Source organism: Ornithodoros turicata, unplaced genomic scaffold (assembly GCF_037126465.1).
Source record: "Ornithodoros turicata isolate Travis unplaced genomic scaffold, ASM3712646v1 ctg00000838.1, whole genome shotgun sequence".
Taxonomy (NCBI): domain Eukaryota; kingdom Metazoa; phylum Arthropoda; class Arachnida; order Ixodida; family Argasidae; genus Ornithodoros; species Ornithodoros turicata.
In genome coordinates this window covers 790,250-803,588 of record NW_026999403.1, presented here as the reverse complement: position 1 = coordinate 803,588, position 13,339 = coordinate 790,250, and the positions used below count along the sequence as shown (strand labels likewise).

At 47.1% G+C, this 13,339-nt stretch overlaps 1 protein-coding gene across 1 annotated transcript; it reads right to left on the bottom strand.

The window, feature by feature from the left end:
- Nucleotides 1–6,020: 6,020 nt before the first annotated feature.
- LOC135375188 (neprilysin-1-like) lies at nt 6,021–9,426 on the bottom strand. The gene is made up of 3 exons (XM_064607906.1): nt 9,254–9,426; nt 6,805–8,533; nt 6,021–6,140 (listed from the first exon to the last, which is right to left on the bottom strand). The coding sequence occupies exons 1-3, from the start codon at nt 9,424–9,426 to the stop codon at nt 6,021–6,023; spliced, it is 2,022 nt and encodes a 673-aa protein (XP_064463976.1).
- Between the last annotated feature and the right edge of the window lie 3,913 nt (nt 9,427–13,339).

Genomic DNA, 13,339 nt, shown 5'->3' with positions numbered 1-13,339 from the left:
TTCGCAAGACGGCAAGTTCGAATCCATTAGGCTTAGCATTCCCGCGTTTCTCCTGCGCTAAAAGTGAATGATACAGGGTTGTTGAAATACGTCCACAGAATTTTATAATTCTTACATTTTTAGATTCCGTATATGAACTTCCACTTCTATGCAATATTTACCTTCCTAACCCTTTCACTAATTTTCAAAAACGAGTGGTCCCGATACGGAACTACACCCCTGTACCTTATACTACTACTGTACGGTACCTTATAGGACTGCCGCTAGTCGTTCAACTACAATGTCAGGGAGCACTCTACGTGCATTACTAAGAAAGTAAATACTGCCCACCTCTGTTTAGAAGCAACACTAATAGTGGTCAGTGTTTTCAAACGTATACTCCTCACGCGCATGCGCATAGAGGGTAACTTAGCTAACATATCTCGAACTTACGCCCCCTCCAATGTTGGTACGACTACCGATATCTTGAACATTCATCTTATGACGTGAACATTATGATACAAAGGAGCAGCGTACTCTGCCTTTCGCATGGTGATGAGTGCAAAGCCAGCGCTGACAACGACCAAGACCACAATGATGATGAGCCACACGAAAGGGTTGATGTGGGTCTTGGTCGGCCGGCTATCTGTCGAAGGGGACGTTGTCCTCTCCGGTGATGGCGTCCAGCTTCGAGGGTCTGGCGTAGGACTGCTCATGGTTCCTTTGGACTCTTCCCGTTGCTCCTACAGTCGTAGAAATGAACAGTTTGCTTCTGAGCTCGTGCTCCGCACTGCGCGCTTTCTTCTTTGTTTCGAATGACAGTTGCCGTGTCACCACAAACGACAAAATTAAGAGGACATTTGTGGGAAAAGTACACTACAACTGCGCGCAATGAATAAGGTTTCCAGTTTTCGGTATTTACTTTTTCCTAAACGTGGGAGGTGTTTATCGGTATCTATTCGGTTGTGATAAGTTGGAAAATTTGATATTTCGGCTGTAGTATATGAACCGAAAAAAAAAAAGGATGTAGTTCCGTATCGGGACCACTGGCTTTTTTTAAAGAAAAACGAATAAAAACAAAAATCTAACGCTTTTACGTGAAAGAGGAAGTAATTAGTAACGAAATTCAACAGGGAATGTCCCTCGTATATTGCGTAAAACGTATAAAATTAAAATTTTATCGCCGGTTTCTTGATGGCGATCCGCCATCTTGGATGAGGACCTTACTGACCTAACCCGAGACACAGTCTCGACGCCCGCACCGCCTAGTGCGTGCCTGGGAGGGGGGGGCGCCCCCCCCCCCCCAGACCTCCCCCCAATCTGTAGAAGCTAACTTAACCTAACCTCACTAAAGTGAGGTGATTTAGCCCATTTCAACGACCCTACCTTTCGCAAGACGGCAAGTTTCGAATCCGTTAGGCTTAGCATTCCCGTGTTTCTCCTGCGCTAAAAGTGAATCAGATGGGGTTGTTTAAATGCATATAAAAAAACTTCTAGTCCACAGAATTTTATAATTCTTACATTTTTAGATTCAGTATATCATCTTCTTCCACTTCTATGCAATATTTACTTTCCTAACCGTTTCAGTAATTTTTAAAAACGAGTGGTCCCGATACAGAACTACACTCGAAAAAAAAAGTTTAACACGCTTCAAGAGAATGAACTCCGCCAACTCCGCGAGCTCTTACTTACCTGGAATGGAAAGCTGCGGTCAAACGCACAGCCATACATCTACAATGACTCTACATGTGAATTATGCAAATAACCACGACATGCACAATGCTTGCCCTTGTGCCATGGAGCCAAAACAAGTGAACTTCACCACCTGCACCACTTCAACCATCACATTCTCCACCAACCATCACATTCTCTACCCAAATTTTCACCGTCAAGTCATAGTACAGTTAGACATCCTCATAGCCCTCGCCTATCTCCCTTGTGGTTAATGGCCATTGTCCGTGGGACGAAGAAGAAGAAGAACTCACAGGGACAGTTGAAACAGTGAGTATAGGAAGCAAAGGAAACAGCTATAGCCCCCTTGCAGCCCTGAAGTTTTATTTTCATTCTAATTTTTGAAGCAACTTTTCGTAGCTGCTGGCCATCTAAATAACACATTTTCATGGAAAACATAATCGGTTTGGAGGTATTTTGCGAATTGACTAGGTGTCGTCAAACTCGGGCATCAAGGCTCAAGAGGTGTTGGATGCGGGTCATATCATGACCAAAGGGAAGTCCGTCCAAGGCATGAAAAAAAATGCTTTTAATAAGCCTAAAAGCCATGTGATAGCACTATGACCAAAGCCGGTATATCAAGGGCGCAGGTGAAATGCTTTGAAGGAGGTGCTCCAGTACAACCGCAGCCTCGAAAATATGAATATACCCATTGCCAGATGGATTGATGCAGGTTTCCTCATTTCCTCTTCATCTGTACCTACGGACGCCAACTTTTTCAATATTAAGTGCTGGTTCGTCCTATCTGCAAGTTCGGTGAATACGCTTTTCGGCACGTATCTGCGAAAGTACTCATAGGGAGACTGCATGTCATCCTCTCCGAGGTCATCCCTCATATTTCCGGTAAACTACGAATTCGGTCCCCGGAATGTTCGCCTAGTCCAATGAGGCAGCCGGTGGCTCGTCCAGTTTCACGGCTTGAATCTTTGGCCCCAGAAAGGCATGGCCAGCGCTGAATTAATAATTCTCTCTTATAACTTTTTTCCTTTAACATTACTTTGCGCTGTGAAAAATTACCAAACCGGACACTAACAAAGTAATGAAAAAAATAAAATAAGTGTCACAATGCATGCTTACCAGCTCCTTCACCATTGCCCTCCGTCTTCACCATTCACGTCCCGCCTTCTTGTATTGCCAACTGTAGGATCAGACAAGCGTAAGATTGCCCATACCACGCTTCAAAAAGAAAGCGCCACCTGTGGCAAAGCAAGCGCTATATGTGGCATGCAAGGGATCATGGGAATGCAAGGGATCATGGGAATGCAAGGGATCATGGGAATGCAAGGGCTCAATGGGCTTCTTGTTCGTATAGCCCTCGTATTCGTATTGCCATCTGTAGGATGGGACAGGCGCAAGCTTGCCCACACCACGCCTCAAAAATAGTACTGCCCTCGTTCTAAAAACGAAGATTTAAGAAAAGCTTTCTGGAACAGCTCCCCGAGGGACACTGCCCCGACGACCGTGTTATGGGCCACGCATTCAAAGGCACTACCCACCCGGAGGCGGACCGCGTTATAAGGACCTGCTCCCTTTTGCCTCCCTCCACCGCGTACGCGGAGTTCAAGGGAGACCTGAGCACACGAAGTTCTCCCTTCTCAAAGCACAGCAATAACAATAGTGCGAGGAGGACCTCGGAAGGCAAACTTTGCTGAGGACGCTTTACCGACGTTTGGTTGGTCGGTTGGAATAAAAAGAAAAACATGGAGATGGTGGTTCCTACAAAATACAGGTGCCGGCTACTCCAAAACACTTGAAGATAAAACAAAACAAAAAACAGTAAGACTAAAAAGTTAGAGGCGCTGCAATGTCCACAAGAAATGTCATTAAAGCAGCTGTCGCACTCTGTCTGAGATCCCTCGGCCATTCTTAGAGGAGCTTCACTAAGTCTAGAGGACGGTGGTCCAGACTTTCCAAGGCGGCTCTGAGGTCATTACGTTGAACATTGCATCTGGTATAGTTAATTAATATATGTTCAATGTTCTCCACTTCATCACACGTGAGGCAGTTCGGCGAGTCTACCTTCCCCAACTTGAACAACAGGGCACGGCTGAAAGGGACGTCTAGTCGGAGGCGGTGTACCAATGTCACGACCTCTCTTCTGAGTGTCTAGTGACTTTCACACAAAAACAGACAATGAAAGAAGCCCACTGTCTGCGAGAGGTCAGGAAGGGGGTCATGTTCGCAGAATAGAGAATGTAATTGGTATTTTCTTGGTCTGCCATTTTACGCAAGGAAAAAAAAATATTTCTGTCACTTTCAGAGGTACCGATATACAAGGTGTCCCACCGAAAAAGGGCCAGGGGCTAAAGTAAAAACGAAGTGCTCTACACAAGTGGAACCAACTGTACGTGCTTGGCAGTTGTGTGGTCTATCCAAAAATATTTTTTCATCGCCCCTTGTCAATTAATTAGCGGCAATTAATTTTCTGACATTTTAATTATCGGTTTTAGCTCTCAGATGTCAATGAGCAAGTTGTAGTACATGTCGAAAAAGACCCCAAAGACCCCCAAGAAAGATTCCAGCGCCCTCCGGCGTACACTGACCTTGACATTAGCGCTTGGAGACCACCCTTGGGCCACGTCACACAAGAGGAAGATATTCCACCTGTTTGACGGCACACCAATCAGAGAGCACTGCAATCGTCGCGCGCGGGCGCCGAATTATGGGGAGGGATCTGTGGTGCGCGCGGCTTCTGAAACCAATTTTTAACCCCGGGAAAAAACGAAACCACGAGCCATAGCAACCTCGAACCACTTCAGTTGCGTCTTTTTCGACATGTACTACAACTTCCTCATTGACAGCTGAGAGCTAAAACCGATAATTAAAAAGTTAGAAAATTAATTACGTCTAATTAATTGACAAGGGGCGATGAAAAAATGTTTTTGGATAGACCACACAATTGCCAAGCAAGTACAGTTTGTTCCATTTGTGTAGAACACCCCATTTTATCTTTAGCCCCTGGCCCTTTTTCGGTGGGACACCCTGTATAAGGAAAACGGTGGAAAGGTTATATATTGGGATTTTTTTTGTGTGTGCCTAATTTGCAAAAAGACATTCGGATTGACGTTCGGGGACCTGTGTGGTTGTCCGAGGTCATGCTGGAGACTGTGAGGTAAGGGGATCAAATCCTGCCATGGGCTGTGCTATCTGAGGTTTTTCCTGAGTTTGCTGAGTCTGAGTTCTCTGGAGTTTCTTAGCTTTCCTGAGTCTGCACATGCAGGCCGTGAAGCTGTCCCAGGCCGCATATTCCCCCTGCTGGTTTCTCGGCACCTGTAACCGCCTCTACACTGCTCATAGACTTCGCTGTGCCAACACAGCAAAAAGAATACTCACAGTGTTTATTACCCATGACAATACTACTATTTAACAGTGAGGGCTCTTATGGCCTTAGTATAGCTAGTGCGCCAGTAAAATGCAAATCAAATAAAACAGTGAGGGCTCGCTCGACGGCACGATGATACGGGAGAGTATACAACGCATACCATAACGCGTGGCATGCGTCGAGATGGCCTTTGTTGCTTTTGCGCCAATAAACTTCAGTCATCAGCAGCGCCACGCGTCGAGACGTTATTCCGCGCTGCTTCCTTTTCGCAACTCTTGTCCTTAGTAGCTAGTACGCCTGTAAAACGCAAATCAAATCAAATCAAATCAAATTTTCGCAACTCCTAGAGGATCATCGCATTAGTTGGACGAGAATTCCCGAACGATATCAATAAATCACAGACACTAATGGCGTCGCGACACAAGCATTATTACGAAGACATTAAACGCATTATACATAAAGGCCCAATCGCATGAGGCGTTTTCTCCAGACGCGGCATTTGGGGAGCGCCAGCCAGAGCGGCGGCGAACAATAGAAACAAGGCGTAGCTCTCAAAGTTCGAGGTCACCATATAACTGTAATGGTAACGGTACCGTGATGGTTACACGTAAGGTCTGTCTGCACAGTGTGGCGACATGTTGCACGTGCCGCGGGGTTGGACTGCGGATAATTTGGACCTCCGGGGGTTCTTTCGACGTGCGCCAGAATATACTCCACGGTCGGCGCCGGAAGGTGGTGGTGGTGGTGGTGATGGTGGTGCAAGGGCTCGCCGTTGTCGGCCTCACAGAGGTGGGCAACGTCACGACTGACGCCCTGAGGGAATGTGCGTCCTGGGCCGACTTCTAAGGGAACTGTGCCGACCTATGTCTGAAAACGACTGAGGAAAACCCAGGAAAAACTCCAGACAGCATAGCCGGCACAGAGATTCGAGTCTGAGTACCTGGTAACGGCGCCGGAAGACATGGTAGCGACGCGCGCAAGTGGCCACTCAGAGATTAGTCTCTGTTAGGTTCATCCAGTCGCGCCAATTTTTGGGAGGCCCCATAGGTGGTGGCACGCGGAATTGGTCAGATTGTTCGGGTGGATTAAATCCGCTTTTGCAGGGGGTCTGAAAAATGTGGAAGAATTATTGTTGTGGATTGTGAATAGCGGGACCAGCATTCATAAAAAATGACTAAGCACCTGCGTTTGAGATTTTTTTTTCACTTGTTTTTCTGAATTGCACAGCGATAGGGCGAGAATATTTCAAACGGTTGCTCCTGGTGGTGGTGACGACGGTCCTGGTTTTGGTGAGCACATAAACAGGTTTTCGAGCATCCTTGAATGATGATTTTACTTCCTTCGTTTCTATACTTTCTACCTTGCCAGTAAGGTAGCCCTGGAAATCCCTTGTACCGACGCCTTTGCCTCGAAATTTACCAGTGACGTGGCAGAGCTGTGATGGGAGACGTGAAAACCCTTTCAAAATTCCATGGAGGAAATTTTTGCATAATTTATACTTCGGCTGCTACTGAGCCCTGATCCAGCACCATCTTGGGCTCCAGTTGCTGAAATCCAGTTAAAACTTTCTAAATTCGGCTGTGGACCACAGTAGACCACACAACAGGTGTCAATATCTTTTATAACATACGACAGTTCCTCGCGTACCAGCTGGGTTCTTCCGAGCAGTTAAATGATCTCAAGAACGCAGTCGAATCCAAAGCCGCATTGCAGACCTGTTTACCGAACTCTCCTCGCGAACAAAGTGGCCTGCAAGCGGTTAGGAAAAATACCTGCTCCCCGGTATACATGTTTAAGGTATCCAGTCGAGAGTTCAATGCCTTATTCTTTTGCGCAAAGACAGCTGTCTTGAAGGCATCGTACGAGGTCTCGAATCCAAACAGATTGCCCATTCTCCTATCACCGTAAGATTTGCACTTGGGGGACGCATGTGACTGCCACCAGTCTCTCTTCTGGCCTTTGTCATCGATCTGACGGCCGAGTGAATCAATAAATTTGCTCAAGAACGCTGCATATAGTGTGCCCAAATAACCGTAGCTCATCGCCATGTTGCCATGGCGATAGTAAAGCGGGGATATAAGTTCAGCCATAGACAGCTTAAAGGTATTAAAATAATACAGGTAAACTATGGTGCCGAACTCCTTGTCGGTCATGGTCTTACTGTACAAGTTCAGATAATCGTTGTGACCAAGAAGCTTGCCTAAGTCTGTCATAGATCGGACCCAGTCTTGGAAGAAAGTTCCATTCGCTGGATCGAAACTCGAGTACAGGACGTCGAGCTCTTGTTCGTTGAAGAAGGTTTCCGTCGGCCAAAGAATACGCCTCACTTTTCGAAGTTTTGCGCTAGCTGTCTGCTTCGTGGTGTTGCTGATGATGGTAGATCGTTCGAGCATCTCCTGAATGGTACCTACAATATTGTCCAAAACAGCGTTCACCGTATCGCGCTCTGTTTTTGGGAAGTTCCTGTACATGAATGGCGCCCAAGGCAAAAGTCCGAATGCGTCCTCGATCTGTGGCAGACAGAAAGCAGGTGCGCGTTCTTCAGCTTCCCGCTTGCTTCCCCATGTGACTATGTCGAAGTTAGTTGACGCCATCCAGGCGTATTCTTGGACGAATATCCAGCCCAGTAGCACGAGGAGACGCTCGTTAGGTACGATCTCAAGTATCCTACCGAGCATGTGTAGCACTGGAAGACTGTGGACTAATACCATAGAGTGGGTGGTAAGATGTAATTCAGGTGGCAAGTTCGTGTTCATGAAAGAGACCCATTCTTCGGCAGTGATGTTTTTTGTGTAATTCTGGAGTTGACGAAGACCGAAGAAATGCTCTGAAAACGGAGACTTTCTTCCCTGTTCCACAAGCATCATGACGGTCAGTTCATCCTCTCGCAGCTGATTGACGTAACTGTCACTGAGGGTCTCGCTGCGTCCCATGGCGTGGGCGAACTGCCGCACCCTTGCAGCGTATTGTGATACGGCGCGAGCATCAACACTGCGCAGATGCTTCCATGATCGCACCTCCACGGCTTTCCATATGACGAGAACGGGCTCTTTATTGTTTCTTGATGGAACCACTTTAATTCGGAAGAAGAAAGAGATCCTCCATCGGATGAGAAGCTGCAAATGGACGTCGAGAGCATTGGCCTCATGTAATGGTTCTTCAGGCCACGGGATCCTCATGTCGGTGGTGAATCGCTTGAAAGCGTCCAGGTCGTCCTTCCTATGAATGCACGACTGGAACATTCGGAACGCCCTGGCTACTGCTTTACTCTGCAAGTCCAAGTTCCCAGCGGTAAGGGTGTGGAGGATGGTGTCGGTGAGCATCGTCTCAATGTCTTTGGGGTCCTTGTAGCTGTAGTCTCTGTACCAGAAAGCGCAGACGTAGTTGTAGAGGTTCTTGCAGGGATTGGCGTTGGTGTTGATTGAGATCTTAAGGTGGGAAGCGTGCTCCAAGCAGTCGCGGCTTCGGCAAACGGGGTCCTGGGGCGATTTTGCGCGGTACCTGGAAATAGCGCAATTTAACAACAAAAGGAACAAGCCAACCAGTGTATGCTTGTATTTTGGCAATATGCTCCGCAGGAAAGATTTTCTAGCACACGCATGCACGCACAAACGAACATTATTTCACATATGAATGAACAGATATGTGTTATGGGCTTAAACATGTCGTCCTCGACAGTAACGCGTGTTACAGAACCGGGATATAACGCAGTCTGCATTGGGCTTGGGTTATGGCCGCACCCCTCAGCGGGGGCACGCGGTACGCACGCGCACGCAGTCGCGGGGCACCCCTCCCCAAGTGGGGTGTGCTGTCAAAAGTAGATGGCCTTTTTTGTTTAATTAGTGTGTGCAGCACTTATTTGCTATAACAATCAATCAATATCAATCGCAAATTGATTCAACACAAAAATAGCATAAATTTTAAAATATCCCCGGAACATCCAAGTATCCAAAATTGATGTCTATGTGACGGTTCTGGGATAGGAAAACAGTAGGAATCTGCCAGTCGACACGGATATGCGTTCTACGTAAACGGACTCTCTGTGAAGCTCCCATGGGATATCCCAACATCCAGTTTACTATATATCCAGGATGTGCCTGGGATATATATGATTTTCTGGGATATCTCAAAGTTACGCGCCCTCCAATGTTTTTTGCGACTAGAGATATTCTGAACATTCATCCTACGACGTGCACATTATGATACAAAGGAGCAGCGTACTCTGCCTTTCGCATAGTGATGAGTGCAAAGCCAGTGCTGACAACGACCAAGACCACAATGATGATGAGCCACACGAAAGGGTTGATGTGGGTCTTGGTCGGCCGGTTATCTGTCGAAGGAGATGTTGTCCTCTCCGGTGTTGGCGTCCAGGGGTCAGGCGTCGGGCTGCTCATGGTTCCTTTGGGCTCTTCCCGTTGCTCGTAGAGTCGTCGTCTTCTTCTTCTTCGTCTTTCTCCGCAGTGGCGCATAGCACTGAACAATTTGCTTCTGGGCTCGTGCTGCGCGCAGCACGTTGTCTCCTTCGTTTCGAAAGGCACTTGCGCGGAAACGTAAACTACAACTATACGAAATTAATAAGGTATCCAAGTTTCGGTACTACCATTTCCCAAACGTGGGAGGTGTTTATCGGTATCTACTCGATTTTGATGAATTGAAAAACAAAAAAGAAGATATTTTTCCGGCATGCTATTTGGACTGGATAATAAAACCGTTTAACACTTTTCAAAGAAAGGAATAACTCACGGAGATAGTTGGAACAGTGAGTAGTCAGCACAAGACAGCGCTAGATAATGCAAGACAAAACGGTCGCTGGTCGGAGCTCGGCGGGCAAGAGTTGCTGAGGATGCTTCCCCGATGTCTGTTGTGGGTGTCAAGTCATGCTTCACACAAACAGAAACAGTGACACAAGTCCTGTCCCAGGTCAGGAAGGAAGTCATATTCCGAGGATAGAGAATGTAATTGGAAATATCATAGTCTAACCCCTCAGAGTAGGAAAAAAAGTCGTCCCGTCACTTTCAGAGGTACCGGTATAGTGTGGAAACGGTTCAAACTTACCCACATATACATATATCAAGATTTTTTCGTGTGTGTCTAATTTGCAAAGAGACATTCAGGTTAGGATCAGGCATCTGGTGGTTGTCCGAGGCTATGCTGGAGACTGTGAGGTAGTGAGATCAAACCCTGCCATGGGCTGTGCTATCTGAGGTTTTTCGTATGTTTTCTATCTTACCAACGACATGCCAGGTCGCACTGGAAAACAACGCTCACAATCCGCAATTGGCAAGACTTCCGTCATCGGAGCACTGCAACACTTGACGGCAACACCACCCCAGAAGAATTCGTCTGGACAATAAGACAGAATCCGAAGCAGTCCAGCAAACATACCAAGGTGCCAGTGACCTACACCAAAACATATGTAAAGTTCGGACACCTCAGAACAATACGACGACGCGCTGAGCGCCGTTACCGACGGACTGGAAACATAGACGACTGTATTCAAGCAAAAACCACCAAAGAAAAGATAAATCGACACCTAAAAAAATGTTGGCATAGCACGCATGGGAGGATACATGGAAATCCATGTCGCCATTAGTCAACGCTGGGAAGCTCTGGACCATTGTAAAGAGCATCAAGAGCAGCCCATCTCAAGCACCTTTCCGTACCATTGCCCTCAGTACAAACGTACCTGTATTCGCAGTAGAGGAAACGTTTTTGGCCATTCTTAAAAAATCTTCACCAGCATCCACTGGTTCCCTCCACCACCAGTCTCTTCTATCCTCAGCAGTGGACAACCAGCTAGTAACGCACTCCACACCCGTAGCGCTGGAACACGATTTTAGTATCCAAGAACTTGCCATCAAAGCCACGTCTGGCAAGCGAACCTCTCCATAGGACCAGGACCAGACGGGATAACCTACAAGTACCCGGAAAATCTCTAAACCGAAAGCTAAAGAAGTATTACTGAAGATATACACTCTAAGAAAAAAAGGAGTAAAACGGGGAGTAATTGCAGCTTCCACTCCCCTAGTCTGCAATTACTCCCCATTTTAGTCCCCTAACCCAACATTTAGTCCCGACATTTACTCCCCAGGACTGCAAATTGTCACTAAACTTCGCGAATGGTCTCCTGAATGCGACAGTCTACGTAAATATGTGTCCCTGGTCAATTTGAACGACATAAGGCTGTATTACTCAGACAGCGTAGCAATTTTCCAGTCACACAGAGTAAGAAACAGTTAGCGCATCTTTCTCCGCAAATTGTGCCCTAGTATGGCGCAAGATTTTATATCACTCGATATATCACCGTTGACACATGCGCACCAATTATGTACCTGGGACTCTTACAACAGCGCGTGAAATGCGGTCTTCACTCTGTGACATTCATTTACTCCCGTGCATTTACTCCCGAAAGGGACTATTTTTTGTGGCAATGCAATTACTCCCCAAAAGGAGTAAAAGTACTCCTTTTTTTCATAGAGTGTACAACAAAAGCTGGCAAACAGGAAAGCTCCCCCGGAACTGGAAGACGCAAAGGTAATACGCATAAGGAAACCTGGCAAGCCGAAGAACGAAATCGAATCGTACACACCTATCAGCCTCACAAGCTGTGTAGCAAATGTAATGGAAATAACAATACTTGTGCGCATCCGGTGGTGGTTAGAACACAACGGAAAGCTCCCGGATGAGATCGCCGCCTTCTTGAAAAGCACGATGCACAGCAGACTGCATCACTATAACCTTAAAGGAGCACTGACGTGACCCCATAATTGTTTTTTCTTGTTCGTTTTTCGGTGCAGAGTGTTCTCCAAGGAATAAAATGAGTTCCTGCGAAAGAATGACGAGCGCAGGTGACTTACAGAGCGAGCACGAGGGCTCGGTTCCGCACACCTTTGAAAAATCATTTTTCTCTTGATAAGAGCGCATCGCAGAACGAGAGGACGTCGTGACGTATACTACAGTCTAAGAAGAAAAGGAGTACTTTTACTCCTTTTGGGGACTAATTGCATTGCCACAAAAAATAGTCCCTTTCGGGAGTAAATGCACGGGAGTAAATGAATGTCACAGAGTGAAGACCGCATTTCACGTGCTGTTGTAAGAGTCCCAGGTACATAATTGGTGCGCATGCATGAAAATACTTCGAAGCAATCCGTCAACCGTGATATATCGAGTGATATAAAATCGTGCGCCGTACTAGGGCACACTTTGCGAAGAAAGATGCGCTAACTGTTTCTTACTCTGTTGGGCTGGAAAATTGCTACGTTGTCTGAGTTATACAGCCTTATGTCGTTCAAATTGACCAAGGGCACATATTTACGTAGACTGTTGCATTCAGGAGACCATTCGCGAAGTTTAGTGACAATTTGCAGTCCTGGGGAGTAAATGTCGGGACTAAATGTTGGATTAAGGGACTAAAATGGGGAGTAATTGCAGACTAGGGGAGTAGAAGCTGCAATTACTCCCCGTTTTACTCCTTTTTTTCTTAGAGTGTACTCTCCTCACGTGACCAGGACGCACAGCGGCTCAGCCCAAGCATGTATGAGCGGCGCGTGAGCTGCGAAGAAAAAGCAAACAAACAAGGCACGGAGCCTCCAATACGTCACGGCAGAATCGTGCCGTGCGTCTGCGGCTGCCTTTTCCGACGTGTGTGTGTGTGTGTGTGTGTGTGTGTGTTTAAATTCGATTGCACAGCTGTAACGCACCGCAGAGCGCAAATATTTTACATGGTGACCCCTGGTGAACAGCTTGACAGGTGGGGGGGCAGGATTTCGATCGACGTTAAATGTCACCTAATTGTTCCTTTAACCCTGTTATGGAAGAGATCATGCCCTCCGCGAGTCAAGTTCACGATATACGCTGACGATGTCTGCATTTGGATGTACGGGACAAACCGTCAAGTACATTCAGCAGACACTAGAACGCACCCTCCTAGCGATTGTCATCTTCCTGGAAGAACGTGGCATGGACTTGTCAGTAGAAAAAACTGTGTACAGGTTGGGACAAAAGTTTATGGAACACGCGAGCGGCGTACTTTTTCTTCGGTGCGACACCCTAGCGGCTGCAGGAAGCGGGTGAGTTCACTGTTTCGGAGGGGTGGAAGCGTACGCTGTTAGCGACACACAGCGGTAGCTTCCACTTCCCAAACACAACCAGGCGATACTGGAACTACCGCTGTGTCTCTGGCATCGCACACTTGCACCCCCCCCCCCCCCCCGAAGCAGTGAACTTACCCGCTTCCGCCAGCCGCTAGGGTGTCGTACCGACGAAAAAAATACGCCGCTCGCGTGTTCCGTAAACTTTTGTCCCAAC

Coding starts and splice junctions, on each gene's coding strand:
- LOC135375188 (XM_064607906.1), bottom strand. CDS start 9,426: ATGAGCAGCCCGACGCCTGACCCCTGGACGCCAACACCGGAGAGGACA. Junction 8,534..9,253: donor ATCACTATGCGAAAGGCAGA/GTACGCTGCTCC, acceptor CGCTATTTCCAG/GTACCGCGCAAAATCGCCCC. Junction 6,141..6,804: donor ACATGTATACCGGGGAGCAG/GTATTTTTCCTA, acceptor CACATTTTTCAG/ACCCCCTGCAAAAGCGGATT.